General features: G+C 35.8%; 1 protein-coding gene across 10 annotated transcripts in view; it reads left to right on the forward strand.

The window, feature by feature from the left end:
• The window catches only part of VSTM2A (V-set and transmembrane domain containing 2A), a 59,288-nt gene that overhangs the window by 2,424 nt on the left and 37,347 nt on the right, over positions 1–19,517 (forward strand). For 8 of the 10 annotated variants that reach the window (XR_005857528.2, XR_005857529.2, XM_046937836.1 and 5 more), the window contains 3 exons: positions 421–587; positions 1,492–1,542; positions 5,681–6,017. Coding sequence is in view for 8 of the 10 variants with exons in the window: in XM_046937836.1 (XP_046793792.1) it covers positions 421–587; positions 1,492–1,542; positions 5,681–6,017 (555 nt within the window). In the remaining 2 variants the exon portion in view is untranslated. Of the gene's footprint in view, positions 1–420; positions 588–1,491; positions 1,543–5,680; positions 6,018–7,731; positions 15,789–19,517 lie in introns of those variants that run through there. The other 2 variants (XM_046937837.1, XM_004935154.5) reach the window with 1 other exon arrangement.

Genomic DNA, 19,517 nt, shown 5'->3' on the forward strand with positions numbered 1-19,517 from the left:
TAGTTCAGCCCTCCAAAACACAATAAATCAGCCTCTTGTGTTTTTTTCCACTTCCAAATTGGTTTTGAACAAAATACCTCAGTGATTTTGGTGAAATACTGCATTCTGCCCAAGGGTATTTGGACCTAATTAAATGAAACTTCACTAGCCCATGCGAGCAAGCAGTGAGGTCTGTAACATTTCCCTTGAGCAGAACTTAGACTGCTAGGAAGATGGATTTGTACATAAGGGAGAAAAGGCTTGAGTTTTAGAAAGGCAGGGGGAGATAATGTGTGGGGAAACTGGAAAAAAAGAATAGAGAGGGAAGGAGGGTGGGAAAATGGAGAAATTAATAGAGAAAGGGAGAATGGCAAGATAAAAGGAGAGAATAAACAGCGTTCAAATAGCAGAATCCCAACACATTACGCATTTGTTTTGCAGCAAAGTTCACTGAGTTTCCCCGAAATGTCACGGCAACTGAAGGGCAGAATGTGGAGATGTCTTGTGCTTTCCAAAGTGGCTCCACTTCAGTGTACCTTGAAATCCAGTGGTGGTTTCTGCGGGCTGCTGAGGACCAAGAGGTTGGAGCTGAGGTGACAGGAACTCAGGTATTGATCCTCTGTCATGGGGTCCCTAAACCACTTGGGAAGAACATCACAAGAATGGATAGAATGGAGGAACAGAAAGGGGAGGAAGCAGAGGGAGGTTCTGTGTCTTCTCAGGCACTTAATTTCAATTTGTGAAATAACAGTGCAGGAACCTTCAGAGAAAAATGTCCATCTCAAGGGACAGCACCTTTGGTGCCTGTCACTCTAAGTATGCAACTAGGGGCATTCATGAAACCACACGGATTCCCAAAGTCTGTGTTTTCTCTTTTTTTTATTATTATTTTTCTTTATTTTTTTCTCTTTATTTTATTTTATTTTATTTTATTTTATTTTATTTTATTTTATTTTATTTTCCCTCTAGCTTCCCTTTGGAAGGCAGCTGTTCAGAGACTGCTTCTTGTGAGAATTTTTTATTCCCCAAACAGCAAACGCCTACATGGCTCTCCAGTTTACAGCTAGCACAGCAGAATTGCCACAGAAGGGCATATGCCTTTTTCCTTTCTTTTTTTTTTTTTTTCTTTTTCTTTTTCTTTAGAGGGTAGAGTGGATGAAAGCCATATAATGCCCAATACAAGCAAAAAATCCATACAACAGCGCAATTTCATCCCTCCACGAGATTCAGAAAGGAGCCCTGTCCCAACACCATCCCCTGGGGGACTCCCTATTGCCATCTCCGCACCACTCAGGGCTTCAGCCGACCCTGAACGACGCCACCACGACACGGGCGAGTGGCCGGCGGGTCTCAGCCTCTGCAGAGGTGGAGATTGGGCTCTGCCCGCCGCGGCCCGCAGGTGGCAGACGCGCCGCGCCGCTGTCCTACTACACGGCAGCTCCGTGGCAGGGTGCGGGGCGGCCTCGGCGGGGCGGGGGCAGGATACCTACGGCGATGCTCTTTTCTCTGCAGGTGGAGCTCCTGCCCGAACGGGACCTGGAGAGCGACGGCACGAAGATAAGCGTAAGTGGCGCCCCCAACCCGCAGTCCGGGTGACTGTTTCCTAACTCAGAGCCGAGTTGGGCGCTGCCGGCAGGCCTTAGGGAATCTGCTCCCGCAAGGACCTCTGGGCATGAAGGCGTCTGCAGGGAATGCCCTGGTGGTAGAACTTTGGTAGAACCTGTTTCCACATCGCGTAGCAGACAGCATTTGCCCATTGTGCTGTTTCTTGATTGCATTTATCTCTGGATACTGTTGAGTCTGATCTAGCACTCCTAAGCTATTTTTAGGGCTCACTCACTCTGAGGACAAGACCTCCCCACTGGGAATAAAGTCTGCTGAGAGAGAGGTCATGCCAATGAATCTCTTTTTGAGGAAAGAGGGGTACTGATGCTACCCACCATTCTGATATTAAACCAAAACTATGATCAACTTTGCTGCAACCCTTGTCCAGGACAAGGATGGAAGGGCCTTTCTCAACACACCCATATCCCAAGTCAGGCATGAAAATGGTTCCTTGACCTTAGAAGAGTTCAGAATCTTCATATGGCAACCCAAAATATGTGCCGTGGTAGGGTCATGCTCACTGCAGTGGAAAGACACAAGTACTTAGTAAATACTGAAACAAGAATACTTCTTCAGAGCCCAAAGGATTTTTCTCTTTCTCAGGCACAATCTCTTAGTGGGTGTAGTCAAGGTTCTAACTAACAGTAAATCTTGCAACAGATACGGTCTAATAATTTTCATTAAATCCTTCATTTTTCTCTTCTTCTGTGCCCATGAACAGATAGCCAAGTAATTACATCAGGTCTAAGTGCAGCTAGATATAACAGAAGAGCATTTGTAAAATTGAATACACACGTTTACATATATACCATACATATTCTAATGTTATTTAAATTTTCTATGATACTTCTTACCATAATCAATGAACTGTTTGTGTCATAGATCATATCTTCTGCTACAGCTGTAGACCAAATTACAAAGAAGTTCTACATGCAGCTTCTGGATACTATTATACTAGACATAGTGCTAGCAGTCTATTTATTCCTTATTGTAGCCAATGTATTCAAAATGTATTCAAAATCTACATAGTAATCAAGAAGGTCTGTAACACAGTATGGCTGGTAAAGCTTTCCCTGTCTTTCAAGTTAAATCTCTATCTTTTATTATGTACGGTTATAATTTACGATGGCTTATTTACATAATGCTTTTATAAGCTTGCATAATACTTTAGGGTGACAGACTAAATACACTTGGAAAATGTCGCCTTTTTTTTTTTTTTTTCTTTGATGGCATAAAAACACTACTCAAGGAACTGATACTTTAAGGAAAGTATCTTCATAAAGACGAATATAAAATTTCAAGTACAATTAGTAAATTCTTAAAAGAAATGGTCAAATCTATGTACTGATTTTTTAAATGGTACTGAAATACACCACTTCTGGTAGTTTTAAATGAGATAATTTGTAAATTTCAAGCACAAACCAAGAAACTTATTCTATTTTCTATTTGTGCACTATGGTTAACTTTGTAGATATTGCATGGAGTCAAATCGGGGTGTATTATGACCTGCAGATTTTCTTTCCATTCATGTATCTCATATGGAATTTTAAAAATCTTTTAGCCAAACATGAGCTGTTCAGTAGAGATACTCTGTTATTGAGTATGTCTTAAATAACTATCCAGCACTTTCTATGAGGGATGCTCTTTCTATGAGGGAAAGTAATGCCTTCTCTTTTATTATGCCGGCCCATAACATCAATGTCGTTCATTGACACTTGCTGGCCATTTATAGAGACCAAATAGTGGATGTAGTGGGTTGTGTATTTCAGCAGTGGCAACAGTGACATGAAAGACAATCCGTGTTTCAGATTGGCATGCACAGCTATCACACCACAAAATGAAGAGAGAGTCTTGGTCTGCTCATCTTTGCAAATCGGCACATTATGACCAGGGAATATTAGCTTCAGTGCACTGAAAATGATGATGGCAACACTGGAATATCACAAAGTTTACACCAGATGGGTCCCATCAGTGCTCACACAGGAACAGAAAGAACATCATATGCAAGTTTGTCAGGACCTATTGAACTAATAAGAGGCTGAAGGTGACAGTTTTCTGGATCACATCCTTGCTGGTGAGAGATGTAGTATCACCACTGCCCTCTGGAGTCGAAACAGTGGTCCATGGAGTGGTGATATATGAATTCATCAAAGAAAAAGCTCAGGATTCAGCCCTTGGTTAGTTAAGTGATGTGCACTGTCTTTTGAGATAGGAAAGGAGTGATCCTTTTGGATTTCCTGGAACCCAGACAAACCATGCTGACTAAGATGAAGGCTCAAACTTCCAGCGTCAGACCAGAGTAGAAGACAACCTTTCTCTTGAAATGCGACAATGTTAGGCCTTGTACCAGTTTGAAGATCATGGAGCAGATTGCCAATGTTGGCTGGTCTGTTCTACCCCACACACCATGTAGTCTGGATTTAGTGCCTTCTGACTTTCATCTGTTCAGTCTGATGAAAAATGGATTGCACGGGCTACATTTCCTGGCAATGATACTGTAACAATAGCTGTGAAATAGTGGACCACCTCTGCTGGTGCAAATTTTTATGAACACAGCATGCAGGCTCTTGTTCATGGCTGATGAATGTGCATAGCTACTGGTGGTGATTATATTGAAAAATAGTGTTTTGAAGATGAAAATTCCCTTTATTGAATAGTTTTATTGTGCTATCTGTAATTGTAGTTTCTATGGAAGTATATTGGAGGCATTGCTTTTGAGGAGTCCTACATGCGTAATTAATGTTGCATATGTTATGCTTGAAAGAATGCAGTTGATATGTTCAACTCAGTCAAGTATAAATTCAGAGCTGGAAACACCACAGTTTCTAGTTTCCAGTTGTAAAGACCATCCAGGGCCCCAAAACTATAATGTATTCATAAGTATTCATCTTCTGTTTGTCGAGTAGGCAGAATAAATACGTTGCCAACACTAGCAACTATGGTAAACCAGGTTATCATAGGCAATACGTTGAATAATCACTAGTAACACACGTCTAGTTTTAATCCAACAGTTGCCCATTTCTGTTATCTGTTAAATATTTGTTACCTTGACTTTTCCCCACTGCCTGTTACTGATATTATAACAGTAACATTTGTATACATGTTTTTTTATGAGAGTGGTATTAAAGTGGTGTTCGTTACCACTGAATCTATCTTAACTGGCTTCCAGTGGGGTAATAGATATTAATCCAGATAGAAGAGCCAATTAATTAAATAAATTCTCTGAGGTGGTGAACATACAGAAAAGAACTTGTGTTACCTTTCTTAGTGCATCTTAATATCTATCAGGCATTCCTGGATGCGTAGTTTTCTGAGGCATCCTTTAATTATTTGAGATAAAAGTATGTTATATTAACCTCAGATATGAGAAACAATTAAAGATAAATCAGGAGTTTGATTTTAGCTTATGGCTTTTAAAATGAACTTGAACATATGCTGCTTTCTATTGCTAAGTAACAGAAATGATATGTGACTTTTAATAAGTATACAAGTTAAATAAATGAGACAAAAGGAACTATTCGATACAAGATTTCTTGTTATAATTAATAAAGACCAAAGGTTTGGACACACCTGAAAGAGATAAATTGAATTCCAAAAGTGAAGTGAGGACTACAAGCTAATCTAATGAAGTTATTGAAGATGTTTAAATAGCTTTAAATATTGGCAAATATCTCCAACAAAATTGTAATGCAGTAGTTCAAAAGCTGAATTATTCAATACAGCCAACTAGCTGGAGAGGTTTAACCAACAAAACACACAGATCTTATGTAAGAAATCTCATTAAGAATGCTCATGATCTGAAGAAAATAATTGGAATGAATATGGTATTTTGGGTTGCTTGTCCGAGGCCAATTAACATTTCAGTGTAAACCATCTAAACAATTTGGAAAAGAAGATGTCAGACATCCTTCTAGATATAAATAATCAAACTCATCTTTGATGTAACTTCCCTGCAGTAAGCACAATTATACCACTGATTAACTCAGCATGTGATCTTCTCTGGACAGTCTCTATATCAGTACAGTCTTCCCAGTGAAAGAATAATAGCTGATGCCATGTTTTTCTGTTCTGTTTTGTTTTCCTGGAAAATCTGTAGACAGTGAAAGTACAAGGGAATGACATCTCCCACAAGCTGCAGATTTCAAAAGTAAGGAAAAAAGATGAAGGCTTGTATGAGTGCAGGGTGACCGATGCCAACTATGGAGACCTTCAGGAATACAAGGCCCAGGCATATCTCAAAGTCAATGCTAACAGCCACTCTCGGCGAATGCAGGCCTTTGAGGCATCTCCAATGTGGTTGCAAGACATGAAACCTCGCAAAAACATCTCAGCAGCTGTTCCAAGTAGCATCCATAACCCTGCCAATCAACGTGTGCGTGCCACCTCCAGCCCTGAAGCAGCAGCCAAAATCCCCAAACAGAGTCCACAATCAGGTATGGTAAAGCATTTTGAGCATTTTATTTGATTGCTTACCAGCATGTAGAAGGAAACTAACTCAACAAGGTAACCAGGAATTGTGACTAGGAGTCTGGTGCTCTTTTATTCCTCTATCTTTCCAGCACCATCTCTCCTACTTTCTCCTTAGTTCCCAAACAGAAAAATCAGCTTCTGGAAAGAAAATACTAGAAGCCTAAATTCCTATTTTTGGAATTCATCCATACCAGCTTCATTCATCTAATGTTAGATCTCGAATCAAAGCTTAGCTTTCCCTATTGTGAATGGAGAGAGGAGCATGTCAGTGAGCAGCTCATCTCATTTTAAGATGACTATGCTATAAATGAAATAAAACACATTCTTTTCCTAGCATAACATAGACTAGTCTAATTATCTAACTTTTGGTGTAATTGGTCTACGTCCTATTTTCAAAATGAACTAGACTTCCAAATCTAATCAGGTTTTAGACATCATAAATTATCAAAGTTTTTCTATAGATCAAGCTATGCAAGTTTTAAGGTTTATCGGTTACTTCTGTTTACACCAAGGGCCCAGTTTAACAAGGAGATCACAGACTAGTTTAAAATACATAATTGAAGCTAATCTCATTTGTTTTATTGTATCATTTTAGTGCTAGCAAATGATATGTCGTCAACATCAAAACGAGGAATGCAACAAATTTCATAGCACATCTATTATGAAATCAATTCTATCTCACAGGCATAGTCTTAAAAAAAAACATTTCAATAAGGAAAATATATTTCTTTTACAAAGAGGAACAATCTGATTATTAGAAAAGATGATGCACATGTGCATTTGTTGGATATTTTTATTGACTGATTGATTGAAAACTTACCTTTAGTCCCCTTTCCATGAAATTGAGCCACTTTAATCTTTTATCTCTTAAAAAAAAAAAAATTGCTTAGCTGTTAGAAGCAAAGAAATGTTTTGATTGATAGAAAATCATCATTCTACCACTACCTTGCTTTCCTATAAATGTGTATTGTGCTTATTTTCCATTGGACTCATGCATTTCCAAGTAGCAGACTTGTCCATAAAATGAAAAATCTAGTTTCTTTTTAATTCTGTGTGAAATTGATTAAAGCAGTCACAAGTTTATGGATTGTTTTGCTACAGGTTACACCATTCTGGGGCCAAAGTACGTTCACAACAGCTAAACCATTAAATCACTTCAGATATATAGTTGAATATGTAATATTGTTTATGCTTTTAACACAACAAATGTATTGCATAATCAGTGGACACTTGTTATTTGAAAGCCAGTAAGGTATTATATGGAAAGTTCCTCGTAAAAACCCGACAAAAAAATTCTCTCTAACCTTTTCCTTGAACATAGGTTTCTGTAGATCATGTATGGCCAATCCCAATCATACATAATTCAAAAATTAAACACATTAAAATACAATTTAATTTATTAATTCATTTGTCTTATGATGGAGCTCAGATTACTGCTATATTCATCAGAAGTGAAACTCATATACTGAGAAACAAAGGATTACCAGGAATCCATATTTGGCTTAATTTCAATTTAATGGTCACTTACTACACAGTAATTACTGGTGATATTTTTGATGAGTATCGGTTTAACTTTTGAGAGTGAAGACTTAGTTTACTTTTCTTGACTATATGTGGTCTTGATTTTCCTTACATGCTGCATTCTACATTTCTGCATTTTATACTTACTCTACACAGATAGAAATACCCAAAAAGCACAGGGCAGTGGAGGACTTAATTCTATGGAATATCAAGGATGAAGAAGGCAAGACTTCATTTGTGAGACTTCAAAACAACAAAAAGGAGATGGCAAAGTTAGGAAGGAACAGTCTTTCTTTATGTATTGTCTAATCAACACAATCTCCTTATACTGTCAAATGAGAAACTCTTCTTCACCATCATGCTAACTGTACATTTAAGCATAAAATTGCATAATTACCTTTCATGTAAGCAATGCATCCATCCAACATAGAACATAGAGATAGGTTAAACTGAAATTTATCATTATTAGCCAGATGTTTGTGTTTGAAAAACATAATGGCTGACTGAGATGTGTTTATTAATGTTGACTAATACACTTCAGTGATACTGAATAGAGAAGCACTTCTAACTGTAGGCAATTGTATTAAATATTGTCCAGAGTTAGAGAGCCAGTACATATTTATTGGCAAGCAATATATTTTTATTACCCTGTTCACAGACTATTTCAAACAAACAAACAAACAAACAAACAAAAAACCTTTAACAGCAGAGGGAAATACGACACTGTGAAATTACCAGGAAACAATATTAAACTATTTCTTAAGAACTCAAATACTAATTCAAGAAAGACTCTTTTTTGTCATACAAACATTTTGAATTTATTTGTGAAAGATAGATAGCACTGTACTTAACTCCTTCCATCCTGAAAAAATACTGCAGAATTCTAGATTTTTTATAGCAATAAATATTTAATAGATAGCTCCAGAAAAGTAGCTGATAGTCACTGTCATTTTGAATATTACCATTTCCCATCTGAGCAAATGTTTCTGCCATTCTTCCCTTTTACTCAGAAATTATATCTGTAAGAATCACTATGAAAGGCTATGTGTTATGAATTTCATTCAGCATTTTGTGCTGCTCTGAAAAATGTTATGTGAGTGGAAAAAATATTTTTATTGTTAGACCAATGAAGATTTAGTATAGAAAGAAAGCTAAAAAAAAAAAAGTCTAACAAAGAGTTTCCAGATAATACACCAAGAAACATTAAACATCCACTTCAAAGTAAAAAAATAAAATAAAATAAAATAAAAAAATCAGGAAAGCAAAAATCAAAGCTAATGCAGCTTGACCCTTTCATTTTATATTCATATGCTGCAGCAGATTAAATAAGTCATCGCATCATAACAGGAATTTGAGTAATTTGACAGGCTAATTTGCATACATTCAGAAGATGTCCTACGTAGGTGGAGTGACATACACTTTTTTCCTGCATAATTCGTAATGTACTTAAGACCAAAGGTAAAAGTGCAGTTAACACAGGGTCTTGTAACTCTAGTTAATGTTTCAATTAACTGGGCTTCAGGAACTGCAAAGAACTCAGGCAAAAGGAATCTAATCTTAGTCTACCTGCATTCAAGTCTCTCAACACTTGTTGCAACATAAAGGGCTGCAAAATTTGATGTGCTGAGAATGTCTATATACCCCAAACTCTTCCTGTTCCTCCAATATTCTGTTAAAGCACTCAAAGCCATTAGTTGCTTTTCAGACTTATGAAGATCAGTCTGACAAAACTCAATAGGGAATAGCTACAAATGAAGAAGTGACGTTAGACCCATTTTCTGACTGCATTCAGACTTTGCAGATATTGTGCAACCTTTTGTTCTTTCCTGAAGTAAGAAGTTCAACTACTGACCTAACTACATACCAAAACTATTTATGTGATGGCAATATTGGAATGAGTGACTTGAAAAGGAGCAGAGAGCAGAAGAAGGTCTTTATCTAAGACAGATAGACCTTTTTTTTTTCACATGATATATCACACCAAGACGACAATAATTAGGTATGAATGCAAAAGAAGAGAATGAGAACCTGTTTCTTGAGTCTGTTGATACTGAGAAACGCACAACGTTCCTTCCAGCCTCCATTTTTAATCAATGCAATCCAGGAACTTTTTATTATCCACCTCTTATAAAACTATTTTTTTGTTGAATTTGAAATCCTCTGGGATATAAAACAACTTCTGTATTATTATTATTATTTTATGTTACATATCTTTTTAAAGTGAAGAGACAAAGCTCTGCTCTAGCTTTTACCAAGGTAACAGCTAACATTACTTCCTTCATGAAGAAAGAGACACTAGCCCTTGAGGCTATTTTTTGGGAAACAAGACTGGGAGGCACCAGCTGTTGTGATTGTTTCACAGTAAAAAGTGAAGTATCTGTTTTCTTAAGGTACATCAAAGCAAAAACTAAATGAATGTTTTATTCTTTTTCTGAAATGTTACCAAAAGTTCTCAGAAGTTCTTCCAAAAAGATGATGCAAGGACTATCCTCTTTTACATCTGTATACATTGTAATCTCTATTTTTACTTGAAATTTAAGTTTAGTTCTCTTTTCCTGAAATGAAGCCACTCCTCTTTAATTTTAATGTTTGTTTTTATTTTTATTTTTTTGTTTGTTTGTTTCTTGGAAATAGCAGAATAAATTATAGTCATGATAATGGAAGTAGCCCTATTAGGGAGTAAGTAGTTGACCTTGAAACTGTAAGGTACTTCAGAGAAGTACTACTCTGCTCCAAATTATTTCTCTGACAAAGCATGATTTCTTGACAGCATTAAAAAAACATTGTTTTTAGGGTAGGATTTCCAAATGAAATATAATAATAATAATATCTTATTTAGTCTACTTGTTTTTAAAAATAAATGAACACAAGAATTTCAACTCCTATTCCTGGTGCTTGGTCTAGCTGAATTTAGCAATAATTTTTAGTGGATCTGAAATTCTAACTCCTGTCACGAATTAAAAATAGAGGTGATAAATCATGCAAAACAGTATCTATTTTTTTTCCAAAACACTGACATTGCCAGTCGCTGATACTACACCACTGTCACCTTCCTATGCCTTACTATTCTCAGTCAGTCTGTGTTCATTTCCTGCTGTTCAAAGTTTTAGCAGTTGTTCACTACCATATGCCCATGCCAGACAGTAATGAGTATACTTAGTTTCAAACATATTCTCTCTGAAATAAGAGAGATTATTTACATCCTTAGTTATGCCAATATTTTTTGAGATAATCATGAATTCTGACTTTAAATATATGATATCTCCCCTGTAATCTGTATTCCCCTAAAAAGTAGTGGCATTTATAATGAAACATGAAATAACTAATCTGAAGCTGAGATCTTTTTTTTTTTTTTTAGTAACCTTACCAATATATTTGTCTATTCACCTACCATTGCTACTTACATCTCTTCCTTTCCTTTAGATATTTAAAAATTAACCTTTCAGACTCATGTTACCTTTTATACAAAATTGGTGGGGGATCCTACAGGAGTATCCTGAGTAGCAGAACAACTGCAAAGTCATTCTGTACTGCATGTATGAGATAACTTTTTTTTGGTAATTAACTGCATAAAAGATTGCAGATGCACCACATGGTTAGTAAAGAGAGAGAGAATAAAAAAGAAAGAGGAAGAAAAAAATAGGCTGTTTGTGAATTGCTTGTCAGTTCCCTCAAATTGCTTTTCATTGCTACACCATCTTGCACTGGGTCATCAGAGATTGCAGCATATGTGACAGGGCCTGTTCTTGAAATAGGTGATGGGATTTCCTTGCTTCAGAACACAACTTGTTTATTACTTGACACATACACAGCAAAGTGAAGGGACATTCTTGCCTTTTTTTTTTTTTTTTTTTTTTTCAAATGAGAAGCAGGAAGCTTCCTATGATGGACTACTTCATTATGAAAATACTTTGCATCAGTTTAAAATAATGGCTAGGATATTCTGCTTGTTGGAATGGGTACAACTTTTCTTAAACCAAAAGAACAGCTTTCATTTACAATAGAAATAAATTGGGTCAAGCATAAGAATGAGGATGAATTCTCTCTCACTCATAAAGTGAGAGTAAATTATAAGAAGAATTCAAGCTTTATACAGTTTCTACTACCTAAAGAAGTTTAGGATAGCTGTCTGAGAGTGCAATGAATTGTATGAAAATATATGAAAACTGTAGTTTTCATATATGTAGAGTTCACTCACAAATATTCAAGGAGAGGAAGTGCTTGATGGTTGCCCTTTTTTTCTTTATTCCTGCATTATTTCCTTAACTTTGATCAACTTTTTTGTCTAGTCTTTCTCTTTGAAACCTTAGCCCACACTAGCTTGAAAACTCAGCACTCAGTATTATCTTATTCTCTACAAGAATGTTCATTCTGATTAAACAGTTATGAGCTTTAAAAATATTCTAGATACATAATGTTTTTTATAGCAACAGTAATAATTAGTTAATCCTACATTGCTGATGATAAAGCCGGATGTCATTTGAAGAGCAGCCGATGAAGATTCCTGGCCTTGTGAAGATAAGCCTCTGCCCCAAACCCTGCATTTTACCTATCATGACAGGAATTGCTGTCATGCTTTTTGGCAGTGCAATTCACTGCCTGTCTGTGTGGGTGTTCAGCTAGATCCGCCTCAATGAAGTTTGTTCCCCTGTCTAATGACAGATCCTAATGTTGTCTTGGAGCAACATTGCCTAATGTTATGAAAAGAATAAAAGGGACAAAGTATCAGTCACAGCCAACATTCCTAGCCCTTTGTTTATAGACTCTCTCTCTAAATGAGGAAGAGAAAAAGGAGGAAAACTCCTATGAAACGTGACTATAGTGCTATGGTGTATCCATCTTCTCTACTTCATCCTGTGCAACTGAAAATAAGAGATAAAATGTCAAGAGCAAGAATAAACTGGAAATAAAGCCATGAACAAGCAGTCGATCTCAGAGTAAACTTGACATTCAGATGGTTAAAAGTTCTTAATTAGAAAAATACTGATTTGTATACTATAATTCTGTTTGAGAATATAGTTACAGAACATCATGCCTGTCTGAAGCTCTGTCAAAATAACATCTCAAATACTTATTTTGTGTTTGGTTTAATTCTTCACATGTATACAATATGCACTGATCAGTGATCACTTTCTATCTGAAAAATCTTTGAACAACAATGAATAATGACATTTTGCATTTACAACTGAATCCACACCTCAGAACTATGATGAGAAAGTTAAAACAACTTGAAATAAATGTTAAAAGAAAATCAGTAGTTTAAAATGTGTAAAAGATGAAATTAATAATGCACAGTCCTTCAAGCTGCATTCCAGTGATCCATAATAATTAGAAATGAATGCTTTGTGCCTGTAGGGATGACAACATTTTGTATTTTTTGTATTTATATCAAAGAAACTTCAAGAGTGAAGGCTTTGACTTGTAGCCTTTGATTTAGCTTTTACAGTTCAAAATTTTACAACTCCAAAGTCTCCATCTTGCTCTAATAAGAATTTATTACCCCAAACCACAATAGCAGAAGGAAATAGATGTCAGATCCTCAGCTGTCCTAATTCATAGCACTGAACATTGAACAAAATCACTGGACTATGACAAACGATAAACTAAAACATCAGTTTGTTAAATTGAGGTAGATGAAGAGGTGGCATGGGGTTTGCTTCTGTCACTCCTACTATTAGGGATTTAATTTCCATAAGAGGAGGAGGTAAAGAGATGGAGGCACTAACATCTTAAACTGCTCCAGTTAAAATAATTTAGAGCTTGTGAGTCATAGTCCTTAGACAGAGATACACCCTGTTAAAGGAATTGTTCTAATCTCTAGAACTTCATTATCTACCAGGCAAGCAAAGGATTAGAAGAATGGTGCCTGTCTCAAAACACTTAAAATGTAGGAATCAGAAAGAAGAAAACAGGTTCATCCAGTCACATGGGTTAGAGACAAAAGGGAGCTCAGGTGAGTTCCACAAAAATGGCTCTTATATAAATGATATAAATAGAAAGAGATAAGGTTGACTCTATGTCGAACATATGCCTAAAATGTGCCAGGTGCATGAAAGGCAAACAAAGGTATTGAATATCTCATGATGAAATATTTTCAAAGAATATTAATTTTCCTTACATGTTAAAATAACTCTTCTTGTATGTGTCTTTCTTCATATGACATCATTGTTGAAGAGTAATATTAAATATCATCTTAGATGAAAGGATGAACAGGGTGAAAAAGCAGGAGATTAAAGATGAATTCAATTATATTTTTCTTCAAATAAAACTTACTTTTTACAGCACTGTTATGGTGTCTTCCAGAAATGACTGTTATCAGTTTAAAAATGATACCAAAAAATGTCAAATGTCCTCACACTTGTGTATATTAAGAAAATGCTCAACATTTTATGCTAGAGCCATGTTTATCTGAAACAGCATAAAGTGGTTGCTAACAAAAGTCAGTTCAAGTATTTTAATTAATAGACAAATTTCCTACCTTTGTGTAAGTGGGACATAACCATATGCAGGTAAAGTGATGAGGATGGGATACCATAGGTGACTCACAAGAATGTGCTACTGTTTACTGTGGAATTAACCACTCACACAGATAAATAGAAATGCATCAGTTTACATATATTTCTGTAGTGCATTAAAAAAATGCCTAAGACATTTTATATCATGTTTTTCAGGAATAGGATGAAAGGGAAAGGTGCCTAGCACTGATAAGACCAGTCATAAAGCATGCTGTTAGTGGTTTGCAAAGAATACCAAGTAACCAAATTATGGTCCACATTTGCTTGTGATTGCTCTACCTCTGCCCCCCTACATCTTTTACTTGTTGAAATAAGCATTGCATATTGGTCCACTTCTCTCACTAGCTTCATTTAAATAGCTGACATTGATGTTTCATCAACTACATGCAAGCACCTCTCTTAGCAACCCCTTTCCATAGAATCATTACCTCACTGAAATAGAAACAGCTGAAGTCAATGTATTACTTACACATGTGAAGAGATATTCAATGTGAAGAAAAAAAAGTCATATCAGGCTCAGACACTAAGCATATGGAGGAAGAGAATTAGAATATCGCTACAAATCGCTGATGCCTGAACATTTTTGGCTGAGAGACCTAGATACAGAGAAGGCAGTTCTCCCCAAAACAGGAAGATACTCAGGGAAGTTCAACTAGCATTACAAAATAATCTTTAGCAACATAGCAATTATCTAGTGATTAGAATAGTTATTAGTTATGTTTGCACTGCCTCTAAATAATTCAAAATGTGAAGGACTCAATATATCCTTGGTTGCACACATGAAACATGAGCTAGTTGAGCACTGAAAGATGTTTAAGTTGCTACAAGAAGGAATATATACCTGAACATATCTTAAGCTTAAAGGTGTATAACTTAAGTTCAAAAATCCTTTTAACTCTGACACACTCTTCTCTGCGTATCTTCTGTATGTCAGAGACAATTAATTTCCACTTCATTCCCCTGGGCAATTTGATCTAGTGGGTGACAACCAGGAGGGTTTGAAATAGATGATCTTCCAACCAAAGACATTCTATGATTCTGTGATTCATTTTACTGAATGAAGTATTTAATTTACTCCTACTTTCTGAAATGGGTATCAAATTCATTGATGTATTCTAAGCGTATTTACAGGAATAGCAGATGAAAATGCCAGTAAAACCGAAATTTCAGAAACTGAATTTTTGATATTATCTGCCCAGATATGTAAGCTCACTTGCAGACTCAGTAAGTTTCCCAAAACATATGAACACCTCTATAGACATGAATGACACTCATGAAGCCAATGCGTAACTGTGTCAGGATTTTCTAGCATGCTAGTGTGCAAAATACTTTTTTGTTCAGAACCACATATTAATGCAATTTAAATACCGATACATTATTAACATAGAATGAAATGCACTGATGGAAATAATAATAGTGAATTTGAAGATGAAGGAGATAAAAGAGAGCAAAGTCAATAACATCATGCAGTTCATTTTTGTGAAAAAAAGATGGATTCAAATCTAGCAGTGTTTTTTCACTATTCTCATCAGAACAGTATGAAAATCTACCAGTGCTGATTGCCATCCAATTCAGCTGTATGTTTAGGGATCTTACCTCCTCTCTACTGCCTGTTCAAAGTAAAGGAATGACTTGGTTAAATAATTCCAGTGATTTCATTGTCATCTTAAATTTTTAGAATATTAGTGTCGATTTTAACTAACTCTCCACAGTGAATGATGTCCCAGTTAGGAAGCTCGGTTCTAGTGAAGAACTAAAGAAAAATAAATGAACTTTTTAACTCTTCATTGCTTGAAGAATTGCAAAGAAAACCAAAACCCTCAGATATGTTGCAGAGGAAAATGAGATAAATTTTACCTTAGGTATGGATTGATATAGGAAAAGGTGTAGAAAACAGCCTAGAGGTAGAATCTGATGTATGTTGTCTCATCTCACTCAGTGGATTGGGTGGAAGGTGAACCTTTGAAATCTCCTAAATAGAGTACTAGACAAGTTTTGCAGGAATGATGGAGTCAGACAGAGGCTGAGAGGAACAATACAGGACAGTATATTGATCTTTCTAAGAACAATTAATCAACCACTTTGAGACAAAATTAGATAACTTTCTAACAGCAATTAGTAAGCATTATGGATAATGGTGTTGATGTACATGTTATTTCCTTATCAACTATTCTAAGGCAAATTTAGGTAATAGAAAATAAAGAGAAATTAGTAAATGGTCAAGAAAAAGAGAAGAGAGATCTGCAGAGAGAGATTTCACCACTTCCTCGTATCACATGTTGTCTTGAGTCTCATATCTTTCTCCGTGGGTGAGGGATCAACAAAGGGAAATGTGCGTTTTCACTGTTATATACTTTAGTTGGTCTGAGACTGCCCTCAGGGTAGCAACCCAGTTGTGTCTAGATAATTCAGGAGTTTTCAACAAGGGTCTTTGGTGGTCATGCACCTCCTCCTTAGTTAATACTGATGGTTTCAGCTGTAAGGGGAAACAGATGCTGTCTATAAGAGGAGGTTAAGCTAAACAGCCTGTCATTCTGCCTCCCAAGAGTGAAGGTTCATAAACCTTATGGCTTTTGCCTTGAGTTGTTTAGTCCCTATTCTGTTTTGTCCTCTCGTTGTTTGAGTCAACAAATTCCTTGTCAGTCTGACATATGTTCACATCAGTATACTCATAATTCCACTACTGTCCATCCTGATATTGTCAAATTACAGAATCCATTCAAGTTCTATTCATCCCTTTTTCTTTCATCATATTGAAATCTATTGCCTCTCCATAGATTTACTATGACTAGTTCTGGACAACTCCCTGAAGCCAATTAGCATTTTGTGACATGCTACCAACATATGAAGTCTCTCAAGGTTTTTCCTCTCCCAAGGATTTCTATCTCAAGTTTGCATTAGAACATGTCTGTAGGCATAGTTATGAGTGAGTTCAAGACTGTGATATGTGCCAGCCCAGAAAGAGCTGTTGGAGTTGTTGTGACATAAATCTCTGCTTTGCTCAGAGATGGAAAGTTGTCATTTTCTTTTGACCTATAACGGCAGTGAATACCTCTGTTTGCCTGGGTGCCTTAACCTAGAGAAAGCTGAGGAATGACTATCCATCTAGGAGCCCATCCCCCTTCCTCATTTGTTTTCTGGATGTCACAGACATAAAAAGTGACATGTAAATCAACGAAGCTACACATTGGATGTAAAGTCTAAGTAAACAGACTTCATGGAAATTTAATACACAGCCTATTTTAAATTTGCACCAATACATAACCTTTCATAAATTACCATCTTATTCAAAAATCATATTGATTTCTATGTTACTACTGGTTAGAAGAAGTAATTTTCTTCCAAAATGCTAGAAACTATCAGAATTTTTCTTCTGGCGCATAAGATGAATCTGTTTGCCCTATATTGTACATTCAACCACAACTGGATGATGGACAATTCACACTATTTGGATTGGCAGAAATATATTGGACACGTTCATATAAAATTACCAATAAAATCAACAATACATGGTTTCACTGATAATTTTGGACGTAAAAATGCAAATACCTTCCAATAAATCTAATGACTCATGAATTTCCCCAGTAACATTAAGGCAGATGTTTCATGAACTTTTACTTATTTTACATGGAAATAATAGAAAATTATGATTTCATGCTGCTTGAACAGGGGCTGACAAGAAGGCTATTTCAAATTTAACAGAATATACAGCAAATTTGAATGCTACAAAACAGCAAACTAGGCACTTCAAAATGGAAGATGTCAGCATAAATTCCACCCCTCCCCCCCCCCCCCCCAAAAAAAAAAAAATTAAAAACTAAAAAAGCTTTTTTAACATCTGTATGATTTCAGAAACCAGTAGTTGAACAAAATTATCTGGTATTCAACATAAGTAAAGAAAGGACAACTACATAAGCAGAGTTTGTTTAGCATTATGTAATACATATAAAGAATCTAGGATGGACTTTTGTGTAACTGGCTGTACTTTTCATGTACTGGTCAGCACAAAGCCAGGACACTACTCAAGCATTTATCTTACCCTGTGATCAGTGGCTTACTAATTGAAAGAAACTGAAGGATATCCTCACTGAACTTACATGTTTAGTAAGGCACTGAAAGAATGCTGACAAATTCACAGATTCATAGATTTAATCTGCTATTTATATGACAATACTTTGCTTGTTTAAAGCAAAAATAAGAGTCGAGTCATCAGAGGCATTTAATATTGAGGATTGGAATGCAGTATGCTATTTCATCCTAATGATTTTACAGATCTTATCAAGCAGAAGGAATACTAAACTTGCTAAATTTCCAGCTTTACAAGTGAGTAAAGTGTGAGACACCTAATGTGGTGAACTGTGCAATGTGCTTTTATATACAAGGAATTCTAAAGCTGTAGAATCTGAAGTAACTGCTAAGTTTACAAATTGGAGTGTTTGTTTGTTTGTTTGATTGATTGATTGTTTTTCCAGCTGTGAAAAATATATGGGCAAAATCATGAAACCAGGATTAGCTTTTCTCTGCTTGGGTCTTAAAATCCCATGTATTTTTATACAAGATTTTTTTTCTGATCAGTATGCTAGTGAAAGCAAAGCATTGTAGTCATTCAGACATGTGGTGAGGAACCAACTTTTGGATCAGGTAGGGATAAATAGTAATTTATAACTTAATCTGATGCACAACATTTTATACTACTACACTCTAATATTAATCAAAAGGTCAAAATTGATGCTTAAACCTTGAGCTGTATACTATGAGCCATGAAGTGTTTGTGGCAAAGATTTTAAATATTTTAAACAATCAGATCACAATTATCAACTACAATTGTTCTCTTTTTTTTCTGTTTTCCTGGCATTTATGTAAATAAAACCTAAAAATATAGAAAAAAATTAACCCAATAATAAATATATATATATATGTGAAACCATAGTTTCCCATAATTCAATGTCATAAACCACTCTAATGTTGCACAGAATCTTATCTCATTATCATATGCTTTTGGCAAAACAGCATTTACAGTAGACTAAAAGTTTCATGTACATTTACTCTTTTTGATATGTGTCAGAAAACAAACAAACAAACAAAAAAAACAACACATGAGGATTCACTTCTCACAAGAATCCTAGTGACTGGTAGGCCAAAACATGGGTAACCTTGACTCACACATCAAACAGAACTTATCTGACAATGTAGAAATAAAATGTGCATACCTGCCACCATTATTCCTCCAAATTATTGTCTTTGGGGGGTAACATAATTATAGTCCAGCTTTGCCCAATGCTCTTGACCTGCAATAAAACTCTTTTAGTTCTCATTATGTTAATTAGAAAATAATGTTATAAATGGCATGGAAATCAGTAATTGATTTAGAAAATCCACAACTAGTTCTACAGTGTTTTACTTATATTACTGTGCTCACACTTTCAG

Source organism: Gallus gallus, chromosome 2 (assembly GCF_016699485.2).
Source record: "Gallus gallus isolate bGalGal1 chromosome 2, bGalGal1.mat.broiler.GRCg7b, whole genome shotgun sequence".
Classification (NCBI taxonomy): Eukaryota; Metazoa; Chordata; class Aves; order Galliformes; family Phasianidae; genus Gallus; species Gallus gallus.